The following is a 23,465-nucleotide window of genomic DNA, read 5'->3' as shown; positions in this document are numbered from 1 at the left end:
AAGGGGTGAGATCTTCGGCTGGGGGTCAGTCTTCCGCCCACACTGTCAGCTGAAAAGGCGTCTTCCGTCCGTTGCTTTGGTGCCTGTGTCAGGTGTGGAGGGACATCTGTCTGGGTCATTTCTGGGTTCCCACCTGCTCCCTTGATCCGCAGACGTTCTTGCTTTTCTTGATCTTAAGGTGGAAGCATTCCATTTTTTTTTTAAGTATGATGTTGGCTCTAGGTTCTCTGTAGATGCTCTTTACCAAGTTGGGAGAGTTCTCCCTCCTTCTTCCCAAGTTCCTGCGAGTTTTTATCCTGTATGGGTATTTAATTTTTTAGGTGCTTTATCTATAGTGATATGGTAAAATGGTTTCTCTTCTTTGGCCTGTCATTCGAATTACAGTTCTCTCGCTGCTTTCGAGACTTTTTTCCTGGTTTTGAATAATAAGTTTGATGAGGATGTGTCCTAATGTGGATTTAGGGGTTTATCCTTTTTGGATTCACTCAGCTTTTTGAGTCAGAAAGTTTAATGTCTTTTGCCAAATTTAGGACATTTCCAGCCCTTGTTCTTTGAGGACTTTTCCAGCTCTGCCATGTTTCTCCTCCTCCTCGGATCGGGGACGCGAACACTGGATGTTGTTGTCCTCTTGTGTGTTCTGAACAGTCTCTTTTCTCCCTGTTGTTCAGACCGAGCAATTTCTACTACCCCTCAGGTTCACTGATTTTGTGGTTTCTGTTCCCTTCCTTGTGAAGTAGAGCCCATTCCCTGCATCTTTAAAAATTGTGCCTGTCACAATGTTTTCAGTTCTCAAGCTTCTGCTCGGCTCTTCTTTGTGTCTTCTGCTTCTTTGCCGGGTTTTCTCACTTAACGTTTTGTGGGCCTGTAGTTCTTGTGGCAGCATCTTTTCCTGCGATGCGATAACATCCGTGTCAGGACTTCTATCATCTTTGCCATCTCAGAGGTGACGTTTATTCAGCTTGAGACCTTCCTGGTTCTTGGTAGGACGAGTGATTTTCGACTGAAGCCTGGACGGCTTCATATCACGTTGTGAGCATCGGGACCTTATTCAGACCTTGTGCCTGGCTGTCTCTGCCCGGCTGTGCGCCAGCAGCCCAGGTGGATGCACTGCCTCACCTGTGCCCAGCGGGAAGTCCAGGTGTGCGCCGGCCTCGTTTGGCACCTGCTGCATGGGGGTGGTCATTGCTGCCGCCAGGCCATGGGGGCTCCGGCTGTCCCTGGGGGTCACTGCTGTTACCACTGGGAGAAGATGAACATCTGACCCTGACACCTCCCAGCCTGGACTGGGGGCTTTGTTACCGGCAGGGTAGGGTGCTTGTCCAGGCTCCTGCCTACGTTGGTCTCCATGGACACGGCATGGTGGTGGGGTGCTTGTTACAGGCTGGCTGGGAGGAAGGGCCTTGGCTCCCCACTCAGCCTTCCCGGAGACTGCTGGCGGGGACACAGCTTGTGGTGGTGGCCTGCAGTAGAGCAGTGCCTCTCTCAGGCGTTCCTGTCCTACAAGGCAGCCTCTCTTTGAGCTTCCGCTGCAGAGAGCAGCCTGTTCTTGGGGCTCTGTGTCTGCCTTTTGGTGTTTCGTGTCGCCCGCTCCTGGTCCTCCTCCTCCGTCCGTCCTCTGTGGTCCCCTAGAGGCCCAGGTCTAGGGTTGAGCTCCCAGGAGGGTGGCAGAGGCCCACCTGCCTGCCGGGGACTGAAGGTCAGCTTGCAGCTCAGAATAGCAGTGAATCCCTCTGTGTTTTATTTTCTCTTTGCACTTGTCGTCCCGTTTGGGGGGAGCTGTGCGAGCAGCATGGTGTCAGGAACAGGGAGCTCTTGTCCTGGGGGTTTCGTCCCCCAGAGCTGACCATGTCAGACATAGGAACTGAGCTGTCTGGGAGACACTCATTCACGCGTTTCAGAGTAACAGGAAGCCATTGCGTGTTAACACAGTATCGCGTTTTTAACAAGGTAGCTATTTGCCAACGGATAAGAAGCATAACGAAAAGAGTGGCTTGTTTGCATTTTTGTGGCTCTGGCTAAGGATGGTGCTTGCCCTCTGCCTCTGTGCCCACCTGCTGGGAGCTGCCCTTTGGTGGAAACACAGGACCAAGCTCTGCCGCCTCCGGTGTGGGGTATTGTTGGCGAAGGGAGACTCGGGGGCCCTTGGTTTGGTGGCCAATCCAGTGCCCTGTGAGATGAAGAGAATCATGCCTTTTCGAGGGCCAGCGCCCATGCAGATGCGGCTTGGCCGGCCCACGCACCCTGACCAGCGGCCCCTTGGGGCGGGGGGGGGGGGTCACCCGCCTGCACATTTCAGGTTTTGGTTAAAGCTGAAACCAGTTTTCTGAGGGGAGACTGTAATGTACTTGTTTTTAAGATACTTTGCTGTCTTCCCGAGTTGGGGCTGCCGGTCAGTGGGGGTGGCGGTGTCCTGGTGCCAAGGTGGGGAGCTGTGTGGACACACTGGTGAGGTGTGTGCTCTGACGTTTGAGGAAGAAGAGGGCGGCGCAGTGTGGTGGCGCTTTATGTTCATCGGGGAGAAGTCTCACTTCCTAGCATAGCTGCTTCTCTTCACTTACGGGGTTTGGATGTAGCACCCCTGTTTTTCCTCAGAATCATGAGGTCTTACTGTATCAGCATCTCAGGGAGGGAGCATGTGACTGGCAGTGGCCATGGGGCCTGAGGTGTCCTCGTGCAGGCTCCGACCCCAGTGAGCAGCCCCTAGAAGCAGCCACTTGGGGCGGACCCGCCAGCCATGCATGAGCCCCTCATCTCTCAGGGTCATGACATGCGAGAGCATGTGCTTGGGTCTGACGCAGAGACAGACGTGAGCGTGGAAGGTGCTGGGAGAAACTACCCGGCCAGCCTGGGGTGGGCCCCAGGGAAGAGCACTGCCGCAGCACTCGCTGTTTTTTTGTGTTAATATTTGACCGTCTAACAGAACTGTGCACTCGTCGTCCCGAATTGCCTCCCCTGCCCTTCGGTGGACGGCTGACTTCAGCCCCGTGCACCTGCTTCCTAGCGCCGCACATTCTTTCGGTTCCAGAGAATATGGATAGAAACAGTTTGTTGCCTTTGTCGTTTTAAGAGTCTTATGACTTGCATGACTGTATTTGAGAATAAATAACATTTCCTGCTGTTTCTAGGAAATTGTTCAGTAGCTCTTCACATGTTGCCCTTTGTTCTAAAATGAGGGAACCAAATGCAGTGGTGTTGTGTTGGCACAAGAAGGTAGGTGTTGGCTTCCAGCCCGAGGGGGCGTCACTCGGATTTGGGGAGTCAGCTCTGAGAAAGCATAAGTAGGCGCTGTTGAGAGACACGGTGGGTTTTCGTGACTAAAATGCTCTCTGTTTGTATGTATTTATGTACCTGCTCCAAGAGCCAGGAGTCCTTCAAAGTGCCGTTCCTCACGTGGGACCTGTGACATTCATTTCAGAGTGGTTCAGCCGCCGCGGCAGATGCTTGCTCAAGAGCTGCCAGATAACCGACCCGGAGAGCAGCCCGGCCCCAGTGGACGGAAGCGACAGCCCAGCATGTCAGAGACAATGCCACTGTACACGCTCTGTAAGGAGGACTTAGAGAGTATGGACAAAGAGGTGAGGCCCGCGGGCGCCAGCGCGCCAGGGGCAGGCGCGGACCGCGCTCACGCACCACCCTTGGTTTCCCAGGGACGCTTCCACTGAGAGATGTGCAGCGGCCTTGAGTGACGCGTCAGGGCATCGGCAACACTGGAAAGCCCAGCTGCGACCCACCGGTGGGGCCGACGGGCGAGTGCTCGCCCCCGTCGTTGACGAGGGCCCGGCCTCGGGTGGGTGGGGCTGCTGGTGGCCTGCACGGCCCAGCGGGAGACCCTCGATGACCGCCTGCCTGGGTCACGGCCGGCAGTTTATTGTAGGATCTTACCGTTACACCACTAAATAGATTTAGGCCACATCGCTGGGGTTTTTGTTTTTTTAAATGCTTAGTTGTGGGAATAAGGATAATAGGGCCTGAGCCTGTTTTGAATCGGAGACTAAATACGGTGGGGATTTTTCTTTCGGAACCAAACAGCACTGAGCTGCAGATAATTTTGTAAGTCTGTTGTCTGTCTCCTGGGTCGTCTTCGGAAATGACCGACGCTCGCATGTCAGCCCATCCTGAGTCCTGTCAGCCCCCGGGCCCTGTGGCCCTCATGCCCTGCCCTAGGCCAGCGCCCTTGAGAGGGCCCCACCTGCCTGTGGGGGTCTCCGTTTACTTGTAGGTGGTTGTGCAGCTTCTGTGCAGAAAACCTCATCACGCATCCGAGTGCACGTGGCCCCTTCTTGGCACACTCCCAGCCGGCCCCTCGGCGGCCTCACTCTGCTCCAGCACCACGCCACGCTCTGTGTTCATGGCGACCACTGGGAAGATGCATACCCAGCAAAACGTTTCTTAGTTTATTTTCAGTCGCAGCAGGAAAATGTTACACTTAGCACAAAATCTCACCAGCATCTCAGGTTATCATCTTCAGATGCTGGTTTACCTGATGACGGTTACACCGTGTTTGCAGATGTGCTGAATTCCTCTCTCTGCCATTTTTTTGAACATTAGCTGGTATATGTGCTGTTTTTTGTTTCATAAAAATGCCTTCTCCAAAAAAATTTCCTCAGTGCTATTGTATATCTCTAAGGGAGTTGCCGACCCCGCAGGGGCCCTCGGGGTGGGGCCGCCAGCACCTGCCTCCCCCGTCCTCCTGGCCGCCCGGCGACGCTCCAGTCCTGGGAGGCAACGCTGATTGCGGCACTCACTCCATATCAGAGGGGTGGGAATCTTACCGTCACTCTGAGAAATAAAAATTAGCCTTCAAGCCTTACGTCTGGCTCCTCAGCAACAGGAGGTGTGGAGGGCGAGAGCAGTCTTGGACTTCGGACCGGCAAGCACTGGGCTGTGCTGTAAGTGGGGCGAGAACAGAGGTTCAGTCCCATGCACCCCGCCAGGGAGACCACAGCTGCGTTTGGGCACAGACGCTGGGCGCCCTGCCCAGTGGCAGCCAGAGCCGAGCCTCCACCCCTGCTCCTCTGACTGGATTCCCAGTTCTTGGGAAGCACGGTGGGCCACAGACTGCACGGTTTAGAAATCAGAAGCTGAGAAGCAGGGAGACGAAGGTGCACAGCCCAGCCCATGTACGACGGGGTCCCTCTTGTCTGCGGTTCCATCCGGAGCAGAAAAGGTCCCCAAGAGCCACAGCAAGCAGCCGCGACTGGAGGGACAGTCCTGGGCCCCTGGCTGCTACGTGTGGTCAGCGGGTGGTGCAGCGGCCGCAGGTGGTCTCAGAGCAGCTTCATGCCAGGTCACATGGGGACGTCCTGAACCGAGTGTGCCCCCGACAGGAGGGACACCCAGGTGTCAGAAGATGCTGTCGCCACCCGTGTCCCCTTCTGAAACACCCAGACGCCCAGAAAGGGTCTTTAAAGCACCGTTGTCCAGGTGGCGGGAGATGCACATCAGCCTCACGGAGTGCTGCTAGAAAGCAGACACGTGGCCTCAGCGGACACTGGTCTTGGGCACTTGCTCTGTGAGTTTGAGGAAGTAACACTCGGTCCTGCGTCCGCTTCGCTGAGTCTCACGCAGCGTGCCGTACTCACCTCACACAGCTCTGGGTCAGGAGGAGAGCAGATACTGTGAGATGAAGACCTGTGTGACGATCGTGTTTCACAGGCAGGTTTCTGAGAGCACCCCAGTCTGCGAGGCAGTGACCCTGAGGTCTTTCGTTAGAGTAGAAGGGAGGGTGAGGCTTGTAGGAAATCCTGAAACCTCTGGAGAGAATCCCAGGAAGCTTCCTAAAAACTGGAGTGGGTTGATAGAAAGGGGTCATGTTTCTACCAGCAACATGTTGGACTGGTTTTATTTTCTAGCAGCCCTCGTTCTTTTGAGATAATTCAGGGTGGATTGCTTTTCCAGAGTTGTCCTGGTTTCTGTAGAAATTTGTACACATCGGCGAACTGACTTAGGTGGCCTGCTTTTTGTGTTTTTTTCTTGGATTTATCAAGAACGTCGACTGAATAACAAAATGTCTTGTATGAGCTCTTTCAGTGATCTGTCTGACAAAAACATTTGTTTTAAATACAGTTAGGTTCTGGGAATTGTGAGATCTGCCACAGGCCCCCTGGCTTAATTCTGTACACATATTAGGCAGTTCTCTTACTTGGTTCAGTAGATGGAGGGTCCTGGGAAATAGGATCGAGAAATGTGAGATTACTCACCTTTGTCATATCAGGAGGTCCCCATACCATCCTGGGCCCTGTCCCGATTCCGCCCTGTGCTCGCTCACCTGTGCAGTCACTCCATGCCTTCTGTAGTTGTATTGGCTCCGCCCGAGGCAGCTGTCCCGCCGGGCTTCAGTCCACACCGACGGGCGCTCCGCAGCCAGGGTGTTCCGCAGTGTGTCTGTCAGAGGCCCTGTGTCTGGAACCGGACACCTCGCCCAGCCCCCAGCAGGCGCGGTCCCCTTCGTTTCTGTCCCTCCTTTGTCCTGCTGCCAGAGTTCTCTGTAAACGCAGCTCAACTCAAGTCCCTGGAGGCGCGTCTCACTGGTGACGAGGTACTCTGGGTGCTGCAGGGCCTGCCCCTGGCCTGTCAGTCCTTGTCATGCACCAGGCATTGTGCCGGCATCTCAGACCATCCTTGCAAACCACGGTCTGAGACAGAACCTTCTGTGGACTGTTTTCAAAGAGTTCTAACGCCACCGTGGCCCCCCTCATCCAGGGGTTCACTTGCTGCAGGCTCGGGGTACCTGCAGCAGGCCGTGCTCCAGAGGCTGGGGGTCCTCCTCCAGACGTGTGGTCAGGTGGTCAGTAGCGGCCTGACGTTCTTCGCCCCTTTCGTGTCCCCACTGGAGGAGGAAGGTGGGAGCAGCGAGGTGAGAGGAGGTGGTGATGCTCTGAGAGAGACCACGTTCACACGCATCTCACCAGCAACGTGTCGCTGTGACGTTCTGTTCCACCACTAGTTACTGGTGACCTTTCGCTGTTGGTTCAGCTTTATCCTAGACACGTATGTCTAGGGTTCAGGCATCCCCTGGGGTCCTGCAGCATACCCCGTGCATAGGGAGGGACTGCTGCATACGCTGTCTAGTGTGATTATTTTTTCTGTTTTTAGTCATGTTGGTACCAATTTGCTTTGTGTCTTGTGGTTCACACAAAGCAGAGCTTTTTGCCAAGACTCCATGACCGTGGTCACCCTTTGCTGTGGTTCAGACACAGGTGGTCACACCGTGGGCAGTTTGAGCACAGTGGCAGGTTCTGTCATGCATGAGATGGCGAGCCTCATTTCGTAGTGTGGATGCTTTGGTTTTGTTGAACTTGTAGGTTTGCTTCTGAAGAGTAAGCACCACCTGTAAGCATAGTGAGCTCCGGCCGCCTGCTGCTTGTATACAGTGATACCTTTCCTGAGAGGAGGTGGGGCCTCCGTCATGGGTGTGCTGTTGTCTGGAGAGTTATGGTGCCACATGAGCTGACCAGAGTGTCCACGCGCACGGTTTCATCCATTTATTTGGCTCTTGGAGGATTCACGATGCTGGGGAGCTGCCCGGGGTGATTTCGGCCTGGTGCCACACGCCACCACTTTTTCCCTTGTGCTTCGAAGCTGCACTCGGTGTGGGACTCGTGCATCAGGAAAATCTTCACAGAGTAGCTTTTCCCACCCCTGATGGCCGGTCTGCCCCATCTGGCAGCAAATGCTGTTTTGCAGTTACATTCGGAATAAAACAGGCACATTTTCTATTGGCTTCAAAATGTTGGGACGAAGCAAGTTTATTCCAGAAGCTACCATGGACCCCAGCTTTGGGGGGTGGTGGGGGCCCACGCAGGTGTGTCTGCGACACTGTTCTAGTTTGTGTTCCTGGGTCAGGATTGTTACTGTTGTTAACACGTTCATAATGCTTTGCCCAGATTATGATCCTTAGAATTAATGGAGTCTTCGACCCTGTGTGTGATTTTTCACAAGGTGTCACTTCTCAGAGGTTGTATGTTTTATTGTAGTGTGGTGTTCTCATGGATCAGGTTTATTCATGTGTGTTTACATTTTAGGCAGACACACAAGAAAAGTACAGAATGGAATTCTCACTGTGTGTGTTCAGAGGCCGATGAGCAGTTTTTGTGGTGGGATGTGGGGGTTGTGGCTCCAAAACAAAGGTTCCACCCTTCAAGTTAAAACATGCAACAGTCTGTTCTGAAAGTGAAAGGTTTAATATGTTAAAACAGAAGATTTGCTTAGAGTCAGGTCAGTAGGTGAAGTGTTAGCCATAAATAATGAAGAGAACCAGCGAATGATGCTACTCACACACACTGAAGAAGTGCAGGGAAGGATCATGGTTTGGAGGAAGAGCAAACCATCGCTGACCACCCCCCCCCCCCGTGCTGGCCCAGGTGGGTAACCCCCGCCACGGCCTCCCCCAGCCTCCCCTGTACCTGCAGCTCAAGTCCATGGAACAGAGAAAGGAGGGCCCCACTCAGTCCGTAGAGCAGGCAGTTCTTGATCAGGGTCATGAGTCCGAGCCCCATGTTGGGCCTAGAGCTTACTTTAAGGGGAAAAAAAATTGAAATTTCAGAAAGCGAGAAGGAGCAAAGAGGTTCCTGAAAGCCAGCATGGGTGCAGCAGGGAAGAGCAAGCATGGTAGTGGGTGTTCTGGCATTTTTCCTCCTGTGTCCCCAGCTCTTGCCCCGATTTGGAGGCAGGGGCATCTCTGCCCCGGCTCTGTTCTAGGGCAGGCACCAAACGCAGAGGGTCTGGGGACAGGAGATCTGTGGCCCAGAGAGTATGGAGGCACCTTCCTCTACCTGTTTCCCCGTGGGTAGCCCCAGCCACACCATACTGTGCAACAGCTCAGGGGCTGAGGGGAGCACCCCAATTCTGTGTAGGCGCTGACTGAGCCACAGGCTCACCTCCCTGTGAGATCCAAAGAGGCCATGGAACAGCATCACAAAAGCATAAAATTCATGTCGCAGTCCACAGAAGGAGGCAGAACTCTGTATCTTACCCGCCCTCACCAGGCTGGTCGCCTGCTAACACAGACGCGTGTTCTCCAGAGACTCCAAGAGGATGGCCTGTCAGAGCTGTCCAGGCCCAGTCTGAGTGAGCGGCAGCAGACGCCCACCCCAGCCAGCCCGGACGTCGGGGTTCTGAGACCAGCACTTGCAGAGCAGCTCGGCGCCGTGCTCCCTGGGCAGAGGCGCGCAGCCTTGAAGGGAATGCACGTGATGAAGAACAAGCAACGGGAATTTCAGAACTGAGAAAGGCACATGCTAAGCACAGTCCCTGACGCTCTCCAGACACTCCCCCGATCGAGTGGAGGCGAAGAGGAAAGAGCCCGCGAGCAGGGCTGCCGACACCACCCTGAAGACAAGCTGGGAAACAGATCGGGGGCCGTGGTCAGAGCGTCGGGGCCGCCCGGTCACCATCAGAGCCATCACGTGCGCGTCGGAATTCCCAAGACGGGGAGGACATCGGTGTGGCACAGCTACTTGGCGGATGGATGGCTGAAAACCCCCAGAGCTTGGTCGAAGGCATAAATTTACTGGTTTCTGATGCTACAGACCAGTCTGGCCAGTTGCAGAGTTTCATAAAGCAGAGTGACGTTGTCCGTGTTCTGTGTCTTCTCTTGGCCCCACAGCAGGCTGTGTGGAGAAGGCTTGCATTTGAGGAGGGCCCTGCGGAGTGCTGGGAGCCCTTGTGTGTGTGCTCGGAGAGGATGCCTCCCAGTCAGGGTTGCAGGGACAGGGCACATGGCAGGACTCGGTGTTCATTGGCAGCCACACACACGGAAGAGACGGCTGGGGATCGTTGAGAGAGTTATTTGAGGCTAGGTCACAGAAGTCTCTAATCCTAGGCGTCATGTGCACATTTTATGAGCAGTAAGCGCTTGCAAAGGTTTAATTGCTTGTTTTCATGGCAGCCTGAATGTTTTCCTTTTTTCTTCAGCCCTTTCAGCGGTCAGGCTTGCCGTGCAATCTCTATATGTGTCCAGCCTGAGCAGCCTCGTGGTCACGCCAAACGGGCTTTCTTCCTTGGAATGGAATCAGGCCCGGACATTGGGCAGGGATGCCTCCGTAACTTTGCCAAGTGACCCTTCTGTTCACACGCTTCTGTTTGGAGCAGGTACTCATGGACCAACAGATACATTTGTGACATTCAGGGATTTACATGGGTTAGCAGGCTTCCCAAAGTTATTTCACCAAATTCTCACCGTGAGAATTCTTGTGTCTTAGCACGGTGTTGTGTTGCATCAGGAAGCAGTCAGCTCCGTAAACAGGGTCATGAACTTTCTAGATGTTGTGAGACGACTAACATACATTAACCTTTAGAAAAATCACTTGAGATTGAAGATAATTTGTGGAAAACAGCATTTTAATAGTAGGAGAGTGAAATGGGGAAACATGTCCTAATTTATTTCTCGTTTCCTGGAGTGTCTGTCCTGCAGGCTCGGCCAGGTCAGTCCGTGCAGGGGGCCACAGCCGAAGGAACTGTGGCAAGCCCGCCGATGGCCTGAAGCCACGGCCACCAATGTTGCCTGGGCGTTTTCTTGCTGCCTGCAGGCTCCCAGGCCGCTGCGGCAGAGGGAATGGCAGGCTTTTTCTTGGCCTTGTCTGTTTCGAGTTTACAGGTCCAGGTGGACTTGGGCAGCTCCGCTTCGGTCCCCTTTTTTCTGCGTCCTCCTTGGAGAAAGTAATCTCTAATGTGTCTAGACACATTTCCAGTTTTATCAAGAGAGAAGGTCGCCTGTTAGAGGGAGTGACTGGAAGTTTGCTTTTCCAGCCCGGGACGTGTTTCTGTTCCCTCTCTCACGACTCTCCGCTTGGCTGCCTTACTTCTCTGCAGACAGAGGCCGTGAGGAGTCCGTAATCCCCATGGTCCTGTGTCTTCCAAGTGAGGGATGGGAATGTTTTCCAGTGCATTCAGTGTGATCCGTGTTGGCCCTTGGAGAATTCAGTAGTTAATTCAGTATAAAATGAATTTTGTTCTTCTCTTCACATACTTGCTTTTAGATTTTTCCTTAAGATTCTAAAGTTTTTACCCTAGCATCTTTTTAAATAGTATTTATGAAATAACTAGTTCATTACACATTACTGTTTTTCAAAAAGCCCAGTTACCTCTGTGTAAAAGAAAGCCCTGGAAAAATGCCTTTTGTTCTGAAACAGATCCTTTTATATGAGAAAAGCAGAATGAGGAAGAGCAAGTTTAAGCATAATTTAGATACGGCCAGATTTTAATGTGTATCCACGATTTTAGTTGGGCCGTGCACAGTGTTTTTCTGAATCTTCCAATCAGCTGGCAGAGTGAACACACACTTGGGTTAGCTGTCCGCCGACTCGAGAAGCGACCGGGCTCCTACTCGGAGACAGCACCAACACTTTCGGGTCACTTCGCGGTCTCCGAGGGGCTGTGATTGTGTACTTTGGTGGTCACGTTTAAAATAACTGATTTTTTAAATTCTTTTTTTTTCTCTTGAAAAGGTATGATGCAGAGTTAAAGGCCTGAAGTATTTTCAAAGGAAAATTTAATAGAATATTCTAATAGGAGATTTGCTCATCAACATAGAGTAAATACAACCAATTGAACGTAATGGTGAAGTGTGAATGCGCTAACTTCTTAGAATTAACTCCATGCTTTCTATTAAATGCATTTAGCTTAGGAGCAAACCCTGTGTGTAAAAACTTTATAGTGACATGATGATTATTGCTTTATTGACGTAGCTGTCGCCGTTTCCATATTCTCACTGAGGTCAGTGTGGGAGCGACTGATAGTATCGGGTGGAAGCTGCTCTGGATTAGGACCTCCTCTTAATCCATCAGAGCCCTCGTGGTCCATGCGGAGAAGCTCACAGGCCCTGTGGGGGTGCCTGATGCCGGGAGGCGAGGAGTGAGCGGCCCTGTCCCTGAATGCGCTGAGGGGCTGGTGGGGCGGGGCCAGGAGGGCATGCACTTGGCCCATTGTAGGGAGGGGCTGCAGCTGGCCAGCCTTGCCGGGAGCTTCCTTAGGGGACGACCCAGTTGTCCATGGGGAAAAGTCCGTTTTTGTGAGTTAAGTACATCTGACTGCCTTTCTTCCTTTCTGTGTTTTCTGGAATAAGCTGAAAACCTGGTCTTTCTGAATTAATGGATTTTTTAAATTTAACATTTAAGTAGCCATAATATCCCTGTAGTTCCAAGTTCAAAACGCCTGAAAGCCGCTGTGAGCAGGGTTCCCACAGAGAGCTTTCACCTTGGCTGCAGCCGGCCCGGCGTCCCTGCAGAGCATGGCCTGGCAGTTGGGAAAACGGTGCCCTCACACCCGGTGGCTCTTGTCTTAAGTCCGTGTTGGGAAGTGGGTCGACAGACGCATCCATTCTCGCCCAGATATGTGGGGGTCACAGCAAGCAGCTCTGACACCGCCAGCCTCCACACTCCCCCTCGTCAGACGCCAGTCACACGTGGGGGGTGCGGGCTTGTCACACCTACGGGTGACCAACCAGCTGAGACTCGGGGTTCCCACAGCCTGCTCCTGGCATATTCCATCCTTTGCTAGAGCTGCTCCTGCGCTACGTTTAGCGGCTTATTACGTAACGAAGAGCATGACAGACGCAGATGAACAGGCGAAGCGCCACATAGGGTGCGGTGCGCAGGGTCCCGAGTGTAGGGGCTGCCGTCCCCGTGGAGTTGGGGTGGGCCGCCTGCCAGGATGCGGAAGCTCCCCGAGGCCTGGAGGGTGGGGGTGGGGCTGCAGGCTCCAGGCTTCGCTCTGGCCGGTCTCCGGTGACCAGACCCGCCCAGAGCCCACCTAGAGTCGCCTCATTAGAAAAAGAGATGCTGCTGTCCATCTGGAAAGTGCAAGGGGCTCAGGAGCTCCATGTCAGGACAGAGGGACAGAGACCAATAAATATATCTCTTTTACTATTTTACACATCAGTTAACCTTGTTACGTAATCATCCACTTTGAGGTCCTAAAGACGTAATTATGTTGACTTAGAGGATTTTTGACATCGTTGTTTGCTTTTTCTGTATATATATTTTGAGGGGGAAAAACACCTTCAGTTCTGAAGTGTGGTCCCTAGGACTCAAGCGATGCACTTGTTAGGGTGGTCATCTTTGTGTTCCACTTTGCGCCTTTTTTAATAAGTTGATGTTAACGTCCTGAAACGTGTTGGCACTTCTCAGGCGTGCGTACATTTGGGGAAGTTACAGAGGCCTTGAAGCCGAGCTTCTGAGCCTGGGAGTTACCTCTGTGAACGTCTGTCCTTCGGGCTTGGCCACCCTGACCACACACGCCCCTAGGAAGGGCTGGCTCTGCTGCCCTGCACTGCGGGGCCCCCAGCCCACCCACCGATGGGGGCCACACAGTGTTTCTGTCACATGTTAAGTTAGAACAAAGAAAGATCCCAATTTCAGTTGTGCCGGCAGAGAAAACAAGCAGTGTTCCAAAAATGTCGTTGGAGGTGCTCAGAAATCCAAAGCCGTTGACAGGACAGTTCTGTCCTGGTGCAGTGGGTCACCTCCCGTTCCTTATTTTCTCCTTTCCACCTGATCTCTTCTGGTATCCAGTGTCTTTGTGAGAGGACCAGGGAGAATTTGAGAGAGAGGCATGGAGACCAAGGTCAGACAGGTGGAAGGCCAACCCTCACCCCATCTTCTGTCTCCAGGCCCACCCCAAATCTGACGGAACAGCTCCTTCTGACTGAACAGGTGTTAGGAGGCAGCTTTCATCCCCCTTGGCCTGGGCAGCCCGGCCTAGCTGTGCTGGTGGGAGAGCCATGGGAGCCTCCCCTGGCGGGCGTCCCTGGGGACCCGGCGTCCGGAAGCAGATCTGCCCCGAGCTATAGGGGAGCGGTGAGGGCTGATTCTAGGGCCCTTGCCTATGAGTTCCCATCACCCTCACTTGGCATGTCTGTGAATGGTTCGGCCTGGGACCTGTGGGAGAGAACAGGTGCCCCCGGGCACAGCTGGGGACCCCACCGGCAGCAGCTGCCCCCACCCCAAGACTCCAGAGCGCTTCCTGGAAGGCAGTCGTTCTGTGTGGCTCATTGATCATGAGCATTTGAACAGAATCCTCTGATTCTGTTCACTGTAAAGTTCATTCGCGCACTAGCGAGAAAACCCCTGTTAGAATCATGCCGCCAAGAGATGACTGCCGGGTGTCCCCATGACCTGCACCAGGGTCACACGTGGGGTCCTGGGATCCCAGGAGCGGTGGCCTGGGCCTTCCCAGCTTTCCCTCGCCCTCGTCATGCACCTGCTCGGTGCCCCTTGGTGCAGTGCGTCTGCAGACCCAGGGACTTGGCCCAGCGTGGGGCTGGACGTGCACCCCATCCACCAAAAGCGTGTGCGTGTGGCTGGGTGTGGGCGGGGGCCACGGGACGTGGGATGGGAGGTGGATGTGTTCCCACACTGACTCTCGTCCTCTGCCAGGTGGATGACATCCTAGGAGAGGGCAGTGACGACAGCGACAGCGAGAAGAAGAGGCCCCCACCCCGGGAGCCCCAGGCCACGCCGGAGGCCACACTGGAGGCCACACCATGCAGCGGGAGGACCACCGCAGGCAGCCGGGGGCCCAGGTGAGGTGGGCCAGGGCAGGCGGCAGGCCCCGTGGCGTCTGCAGGTGCGATGCAATCACAGAACAGTCTTTGTGGTTTCAGTTACGCCTCGTGGAGATCTTATTTCCTCCCCTTGGGAAAGCGCTTCCTGTGTGTGGTTGGTGGGAACACCTGCAGGACCAGCGGTCGCCAGCCGGGGGCGGAGAGAGGCGGCACCATGGCAGCGCGTTGTGGCCGGCTCCCACCTTTCCACAAGCCCCGCTCTTGCTCCGCAGCCCGTCGGTGGGTGGTGTGCGCTGACGCCGCGGCAGCCTCCCGGCCAGCGCCACCACTGTGACCAAGTCCTCTCCTGGACCGAGTGGTGTGCGAGGAGTCTCCTCCGAAGCATCTCCTTGTCTCACTCGGATTCGCTTATCACCTCATGGTCTCTTTGCTCAACTTCCTTCTTTTTTGCTTCTTTCCAAGTCTTCCGACCCCAGTGGCTCAGTTCAGTCTGGCCCGAAGCCAGAGCTGCTGTCCCCAAGCGTCCCTGAGCCTCCCCGTGGGGCCCTGCTGCCTGCCGGGACTGGCCTCACTGCTCCATGGCTCCAACACCATGTTTGTTCTCTTGTTTTGGTGGAGTGGGTGCATCTTCCAGAAGCTTTCTGGGATAGTGTGTGTGGAAGGCAGGCAAACTTCGCGCCTCAGGAAATGCTTTCTTGGTTTTGCCCACGCTAGCTTGACAGTGGAGGGGAATCAGTGGTCCCGGGAGGGCACTGTGGCCCTCGGAATTCAGACAGCGTTGCTCCAGCTCTGCACGCAGTGTTGGCGGTGGTACCTGCTGTCTGCCGCGGTGAGGGCCTCTCTCCCCTGCTTCCTGCTGTCTTCATCCTGCCCCATGTGCCCTGCAGTGTTTGCACGCCATGCATCAGAGCCCAGGCTGCTCACGCCAGGCCAGGGGTTCTTCAGCAGGACCACCCCAACCCCTGCCGACCCCCCATGACGAGAAACGAGCAGACACGCGTCCCAAGAACCTCCTTCCAGCCACACAACAGTGGGCAAGCTCTCGAACCTCCCGTGCCTGTTTCCTCTTCTGAAATGGGGGTGTTGGTGGTGCCGCCTCAGGGTCGCTGCAGGTCAGCCAGTGAATCGAGGCCGGTACAGACCGCACACGCGTGTGCTCGCCCTGTAACTGGGATCTCCCTCTGTGTGGGGGCTCTTTACCCACTGAGTCTGTTCACACCCCATCTGGTCCGACCCTAAGACGTTCTGTAGGTGAATAAACAGCCCAAAAGAGTTTAGTTTACTTGAACAGTCCAGTTACAAAACAGGATTGGGCCAAAAATTCTAGCAGCGACCAGAGAGAGGGCGCAGAGATTGGTGGTTCCCTGTGTAGCAGTTTACTCCGAGAAGGGAAGTGGACCTGCAGCCACGCTTCGGAGCAGGCAGACGGAGCCGCTTCTCACGGTGCTGGTGCCGTCCCACCCGTCAAGCCATGCAGCAGAGCGGTGTGAAACGCTGTTCGGTTGTTTTAGGAACTAGTTGTTTTAAAGTTCCGTATTGGGTGATGGTAAGCCTTGCACGATCACCGTGCTGGGCTGTGTCTTCCTCTCTGTGCAGGGGTCCCACTGGGGCCTCTGAGGAGCCGGCCTGCCACCCGCTCTGAGAACCCGGGTATGGAGGTGCTGGCTGGTGCCCGTGACTCATGACATCTTCTTGCTGATTTGTAGCTCTGGTCCTGCTCTTGTTTTCTCTGTCGAATAAAAAAAGAAATTGAGGCATTTTTCACGAAGACTCAGGCCTGGCCGGAGCCCACCGGGAGTGTCCTCTCCTCAAGGGGCGGGGGCTGCAGGCGCTCAGCATATACTGAGCTGAGCCCTGTGCGCCACCGATCCCCAGAGTGAACGTCCTGTTTTGTTTCTTCGTTTTCGCTGGTTCACGTGCCCACAAACGACAGGCACCAGGGCTTGTTGGAAAGAGACTTTGCTTTGATGTGGTTTGGGTGCCGGCCTTCTGCACTGGAGGTCCGTGGGGCAACGTGGTTTTAGTCCCAGGGCGCTAGGTTTCCTGCGTCTCCGTGGTCAGCGTGCATAGGGAGTAGAAGTCTAAGCTTCCAGCTCGGAAGTTTCTCCTGGTCCCGTGGAGAGCATCTGAACATGGCAAACAAGAAGCTTGAAATCCTCCAACTTGTGACGGTGGGGGTGGGGGGCTGAGCCCCCAACAGGCGCCCCCCGTTCTGGGAGCCACATCTCTGACCATGAGAACCAAGCATTCCCAGACTTTGCTCAGACTCTGCTTGCTGTGTGGGACATACTCTCTTACCTCCTACGAGCCGGCTTCCGCTCGTCCCTGAGCCCGGAACACTCACGGGGCTCCTTCCCACCTGCCTTCCTCTGTTTCTCCTGAACTTCGTACGTGTGGCCGTGGCGGGAGCTTGGGGTTTCTGGGTGTGCCCCACGGCTCTGACCCTTGACCACAGTGGAGTCAGGCGCACGGTGGCTCCCCGTCAGCCAAGGCGGGTGACTTAGGTTTGCAAACCTCGTTTCTTTCTGTACCAGAGAAACTGGCAGATGTGCGGTTCTGGCTGTATTTTGTTCTTGTTCACGGGGACTAGACGTGGAAGTGAGCAACGGTGGGCTCACAGGCTCCGCTTTCCACACGAGTGTCTCCATGGCCAGAGTGCTCAGCAGGCTCTTCATGTGCCCGAACGGCCTGGCTGGTCACGGCACGCAGCAGCCATGCTGGCCAGGGAGAGGCCAGACCCAGCTGCTACAGGACAGGAACCACAACTCCTGCTTCCACTCACAGGGAAGACGTGGGCCAGAGAAGCTGCCGGTGAGCACAGCCACCGTGAGGGCCGTGCGGGGGGACGAGAGCAAGTAGGTGGACAACGTTGCAAAGTGCAGCAGGGAAATGAACGTTCTCCAGGGGCCCGAGGGTCGAGCTCAGTCTCAGAAGAAAGAACGAGCAGAGTAGTGCGTGCCCACAGTGGGAGCCGGGAGGGCATGGAGGGGAAGGGCCGAAAACCCCCCAGATGGATGGAAGGCATTCTCACACATCCCGAGCCCGACAGACTCCAAGCAGGGTCAGCACAGAGATCCACGCCCAGAGACGTTGTGGTAAAAGTGCTGAAAGCCGGAGACAGAGCACATGTGGACGACTGGACGGCACCGCCGAGGGCGCCTGCAGGACGCGCAGCCAGCTTCTCGTCAGAGACCGTGGCACGCCCAGGTGTTGGAGGAAAAAAGCATCAACCAGGCAAAACTCTGTCAGAAACGAAGGCGTGATGAGGACCTTCCTGGCTGGGAACGGAGAGAATTCATTGTGAGCCAGCCTGACCTATGAGAAATCTGGAAGGGAGCTCTTCGGTCTGAAAGCCAGGGACCCAGAGACCAGGATCACGCAAAGAGCACCGTGTAATTATCGGGCAACGTGAATTTATAGTTTTCTTCTCTCTCCATTTAACTGATATCAGGAGCAGTTGTAGAAGATGACGTGTTGTCTGTGGGGCCCGCAGTATGGAGAGCCGAGTGTTCACCAGTGACCACGCAGAGGCAGGAGGCATGAGATATTTCGGAAGGAACCGTAAGTGAGAAGGTTCGAATGACGCGCCGTCAGCGTGCGTGTTTTCTTCCCTTCTGTCAGCTTCTGTGTAAGACAGAAAATCGTACACGGTGTCCGGGTTATAACGGCGTGTGGCACACGTAGATACACCACGAACGACAGAAGCTCGGGAAGGAAGGGCAGGCCCTGAGCGGAGGGACAAGTCCGTACCCATATCTGACCGGGTGAGACCCGGGTCCGTCTGCCATCCATCCTGACGGCGTGACATGGGTCCGTGAGAGGAGCCCGCAGCAACCACTGGGGAAGGAAGTCCAGGAGACCGTCCTGCAGCGTCTCAGTGGGTAGGCTCGCTTAGTGCAGAAGGAGGCAGTAAAGACGAACGGGGTCAGAACTGCACGACCCCCGAGCATGACCAGTGTGAGCGGGTTGGGCAGTCCAAGGGTAGACAGCCTTCGTGCTTCTTAAGGGTGAGCAGCGGGGAGGGAGGTGGCAGCTCAGCGGCACTTGGAGGCTGGACGCCCACCGTCGGTCATGGCAAGGGCCGAGAGGCAGGAGGCAGACAAACGGCCACTCAGTCCCCCCACCACACACCTGTGGGACACGCCGGCGCGCCCACAACGGCCCACACCGTCGTGAAAAGGAGCAGCTCGGGAGGACTCCCTCCTCCTGGTCCTGGGCAGTGCGGCTCCGGCATCAGTGTGGTGGTCATGGGGTCGAAATCCTCACGGATGAGAAGACGCCCACCGTGCCCACCATGCCCACCGTGCCCACGCTTGCTTCAAACCGTGCGCGTGTCTGAGAAGGGAGCTGCCTCGGGCGTGGTCGTCCCTGCAGAATCCAGACCTGGCCTTCCCACACACGCGCGCATACGAAACAGGTTTGCTAGCCGAGACGGTGACCTCGCCAAGTGCAGCCCTGCAGCTGCTTGTTCTCGGCCAAGAAACAAGCTGCTTTAACCGGCAAGTTAAAAACACATGCTTTGTGGATACTGTCGGACAGTCGTTGGTTAGACAGAAGCCGTCATGTGCACGATGGGCAGCACCCTCGAGGCACCAGCTTGGGCTTGCGGCAGTGCATTCAGAAGCTGGACCATCGAGGAAATGTACACATACTGATGCTGCTGTCATGTTCTTGCTGGATTCCACGCCCTTAGAGGGTTTTCCAGGCTTTACATTTCCTCCACGTTAAGCCTGTCAGCATTTCTGTGCAGCTGTGCGGTTGTAACAACAAAATACAAATACTGTGTGTGTTCTGCTCAGGGGGATGAAGTTGGTATCATTCACAGGCTTTTATTAACCATCACTTGCAGGCCTGTTCCCAATATTGGAGATAATTTTTTAGAGGGGGCAGTGGGGGCAGAGCGAGAGGGAGAACCTCCAGCAGACCCCCTGCTGAGCACGGAGCCCAACCTGGGGCTCGATCCCATGACCCTGAGATCACAAACTGCCCCGAAATCAAGAGTCAGTCACTCAACTGAGCCCCCCAGGTGCCCCGAGATAATTTTTAATTACTACAATTCAGTCATGCTGTGTATAGAAATATCATCTTCCACACATTATTTAACCAAAAGGTTTGCCCTTCCTAGTCCGTCTCTTTTTATACTTTGTCTCAGAAAGGCTTGGCACATGGCATTGCCCCCTGGGCCACCGGCCGTTTCTCCCTGATCTTGAGCCATGCACTTGGCTCCCGTGGGAGTGCCTGGCATGACCTCCCCAACATGGGGCTGCTTACGCCACGTCTTCTCTCCTTCTGTCCCTTTTGCACACGAGACGACCCTGTTTCAGTGAAGTCAGTCATTTCTAAGAGGCACCACCCTGCGTGGGACAGTGTGGGGTCCAGCCCCCCAAGGATGTGGCTGTCAGCTTGCCTCTGTCTGGTTCGTGGTCTCCTCAGCTACAGACGGGAACGATGACACCCCTCTCGTGGCCTTTTTATGAAGATTACAGGACACCTTGCCCCGTGCAGCCAGGGACCCAGAAGGCATTATCACCCGTTGTCTGGGAATACAAAGAGCATTTGTGCAGTGAGCCCTACCCATGTGTGGGCCGTACACAAGCAACAGGACTGGGCGCCTCTGCCCTAGATGTTCTCCCAAGTGTAGGCGAAAGGTTCACAAGGGGTGCCTGGGGGCTCAGGCAGTCCGAGAAGTGTCTGCCTTCGGCTCAGGTCATGATCCCGGGGTCCTGGGATCGAGCCCAGCATCGGGCTCCCTGCTCGGCGGGGAGTCTGCTTCTCCTTCTTCCGCTGCCCCTCCCCCCACTTATGCACGCGCGCGCTCGCTCTCTCGCTGTCTCACTCTCAAAATCTTTAAAAAAAAAAAAAAGAAAGGTTTTCACGGAAGATTTTATCACAAATAATCATTGTTGTAAGATGGCTGTTTTGAAAGATAACTCTTCGAGCAGTCTGTAGCTTTCCCCTGCCCTGGCCCTGCCCTCGAGGGTCCCTGCTCTCCCCTGAGCTCTGCCTCTGCTACCCGGGGTCCCCACCAGCATGCACCCCTTGCCTCTGCCTGGGGGGTTGTCCGAGGCGCTTCTGCGGGTTCCCAGTCCACGTCCTCACAGCAGTGGGTCTGGCTTTTTCCTGGACTTGGGGGTCTTCATCCCCGACCACGGGAACTCTCTGTCTTTGCTTTTTTGCCTCCCTTCTTTCACGGGAGTGAAAGGGAACCTGGATGGGGGCCGGGCTCTCCACAAAGAGCAGACCATTTGTAGCAGGAGGCAAGGGAGGTTGGTGGTGTTTGTCACTTCCTGAGACCGGGCCACTGTGCAAAGCAGAGGACACCCCAGAACGGCTTTGACGGTGTGTGCACGCAGTGTGAGCTGTGCTCCCCCAGTCAGGCCGCGATTCTCAGTGACTCATGGAAGCCCAGGACTGTGAACACATCCTGACAGTAAACCGCAGATCACGTGGGGAAACCGGAGACAAGCCTTCACGTTCCCCCCGCGTGCGCTTCAGCTGCAGGCCTGAGGCCGGGTGGGGTGCCGGAGGACGGGGTGCCCAGAGGACAGGGTACAGCCAGTGTTTTCCCAGGTTTTCTCAAAATCACTGGCATTTCTGATAAACCTCCACCACTCAGCAGCAGCCAAGCCGTGTTCCTACCCTGTGGGTCTGGGGCTCGGGGCCCACACACACTTTCCTGGGCAGTGCCCCATGGGACGCTGTTTTTATTGGGGTTGTTATCAGTAGTATGAACAGCCTCTTACGGTATTTAGATGGGCACTTGCCGTTTTTACGTGAAGCAGGTTACCTGTTGTGTGTGTGTGTCATTTCTAAATACAGCTTCTTCACCACTCAACAAAGGGACAGTCATCTGAGTGGCCTCCTAGTAACTGTGCTTAAAAATAGCTTTTGTTCTGGGGTGCTTGGACTCTTGATTTCGGCTCAGGTCGTGATCTCGGGGTTGTGGGATCGAGCCCCGATTCAGACTCCACGTGGAGTCGGCTTGTCCCTCTCCCTCCCCCTGGCTTGCATGTGCATGTGCACACTCTAAAATCAATAAAATTCTCTTTAAAAAAGCTTTTGTTTCAGGATACCTTGCAAATCCAAAATTAAGCCTTTGCTGAGTTACCTGACAGTGTGTCCTCAGGCTGCATGTGTGCCTGGTTTGGGCCTGACCCGGGGTTCGAGTCCTGCAGATGGACACCTGGCACCTGCCACGTAGCCCCGCACCGTGGCCACGGATGCTGAGCCCCTCACACTCACCGTTGCTAGCCTGAGCCGTCACACAGATGCCTTACTTACGTTTCCTTAGTCCTTTCCAGGGTTTCTGTCCATTTTGAATTTGTTCTTCTGTCAGTTGCTGTTTTCTGATTTGGGAGTGTTTCTCACAGATTGTTTATTGCCTTAACCAGTTTGTAGAGGCTTCCTCTGTTTTGTGGTCTTGGGTCACGTGGGTCCTAGTCTTGCAGATGGTCTTCCGACCTCATGTTTGTGACTTCGCCAAAGGCTTTTCATGCGCTTCCGTCTGTGATCAGGGTAACTTGTGTTGGTGCTGCCTCGGGAAAGCGGAGTTTGGAGGCAGGGGACCGTGCCCTGGCCCTGTGATCACCTGGGATGTGCTGTGGCTTCCACATCTGCGAGGTGGCACAGCAGTTTCTCTGACAGACCAGCCTGTCTGTTGGCACTCTGCATGTTGGTTCATGTCTGCTGGTTCTTGGAGCTCCAGGAAGAAGGCAGGAGCACGCCCTCCGGTCCCCGCATCAGTCCTCAGTCACACCTTCCGCGCTCATGGCATCCAGCCCTTGTCCTCTCCCCATGTCCTCTAGGGTGATAGGTGTTCTGTCACCTGCCCGTGACGCCCTCGTGTACAACCAACCGACTGTCACTGCGCGGCCGCCTCTGAATGCGGGGCCTGGTGGCGTGGGGCATAGAGCGAGTGCCGTGCTCTGGGGTCTGCTGGCCCTGCGGTCTTTGACCATCGGCTCTGACTGGTTCTCGCACTGAAGCTAGGACAGCGTCTTGCGGTGATGTTCGGCAAAGGACAGGGATGCACTGCGCGTGTGCGTGCCACGTGGGTGCTTGCAGCCTGCGGTGCGTGCAGGGCACGTGGATGCTGGCGCTGGGGGTGTGTGCGTGCCGGGGCGCCCGTGTGTGCCCGCTCCCGGGGCGTGCGTTTCACGGCCTGCGTCTGTCTTGCAGGGGCCACAAGCGGAAGCTACCCGAGGAGGACGCCGGCAGCGCGTCCAGTGGGGAGTCGAGCGGGGAGGACGAGGAGGGCAGCAGCTCGGAGGCGGACGAGATGGCTGCAGCGCTCGAGGCAGAGCTCAGCGACCTCATGTGACCTGCAGGGTGCAGGGCCGACACCCGCTTGGCGCTCCGTCCCCGGAGGGCTCCAGGCCCCACGGGCCCTTGGATGGTTCCTTTTTTCCAGAGAGATGTGTATATTTGCAGAGCTCCACATACAGAAACACGTAATTTTGCAGAAATAGGTGTTTTTAGAGGTTTTACTACGGAAAGTCTACTTTTCTAAGGGACAGTGTCCCGGGAGGCGGTGTGCCAAAGATGTTGCCACGCCCCGCGCAGCCTGGTTCGGAGTGGGCATGCAGGATGCGGGGCAGCAGCCGGGGCACCCCGATGGGGGTGGGGCAGTGGGCGGGCGCGCAGGGCCCTCCTCCGGGACACAGATGTAAAGTTTTTGTATATCTATTTCACATTTGACCCACCGAGCAGATTTCTCTTTCATTTAATAAAACTCCTTTTTGTAAGCTCGTTCCCTGGTGTGCTGGCAGGAGCCGCCCCCGCCCCGAGCGCCCTGCCCGCCCAGCAGCCTGTGGGCCAGAGAACACTGCGTGTTGGGGCACGTGCGTGCTGGGGTGCCCGTGCACTCCGGGCCCATAGCCGGGAGAACAGACCCAACTTCCTCTTCTAGGCTGTTCTGTGGAGGCTGGACTTTTTATTACTTGTGAAGAGCTTCTCAGAAGCT

General features: G+C 55.3%; 1 protein-coding gene across 3 annotated transcripts in view; it reads left to right on the top strand.

Moving 5' to 3' along the window:
• The window catches only part of CTDP1 (CTD phosphatase 1), a 54,756-nt gene extending 31,509 nt beyond the window's left edge, over window positions 1–23,247 (top strand). For 2 of the 3 annotated variants that reach the window (XM_028095631.2, XM_088019573.1), the window contains exons 11-13: window positions 3,416–3,575; window positions 14,376–14,521; window positions 22,682–23,247. In XM_028095631.2, the coding sequence (XP_027951432.1) occupies window positions 3,416–3,575; window positions 14,376–14,521; window positions 22,682–22,823 (448 nt within the window). In that variant the 3' untranslated portion in view covers window positions 22,824–23,247. Of the gene's footprint in view, window positions 1–3,415; window positions 3,576–14,375; window positions 14,522–22,681 lie in introns of those variants that run through there. The other variant, XM_028095632.2, reaches the window with a different exon arrangement.
• The last annotated feature ends 218 nt before the right edge of the window (window positions 23,248–23,465 follow it).

The sequence above is a fragment of the Eumetopias jubatus genome, unplaced genomic scaffold (genome assembly GCF_037043125.1).
Source record: "Eumetopias jubatus isolate StellerSeaLion01/CBP00866 unplaced genomic scaffold, mEumJub1_p1.0 scaffold_16, whole genome shotgun sequence".
Classification (NCBI taxonomy): domain Eukaryota; kingdom Metazoa; phylum Chordata; class Mammalia; order Carnivora; family Otariidae; genus Eumetopias; species Eumetopias jubatus.
The sequence above is the reverse complement of the archived record's forward strand: the minus strand, read 5'-3'. Positions and strand labels throughout refer to the sequence as shown.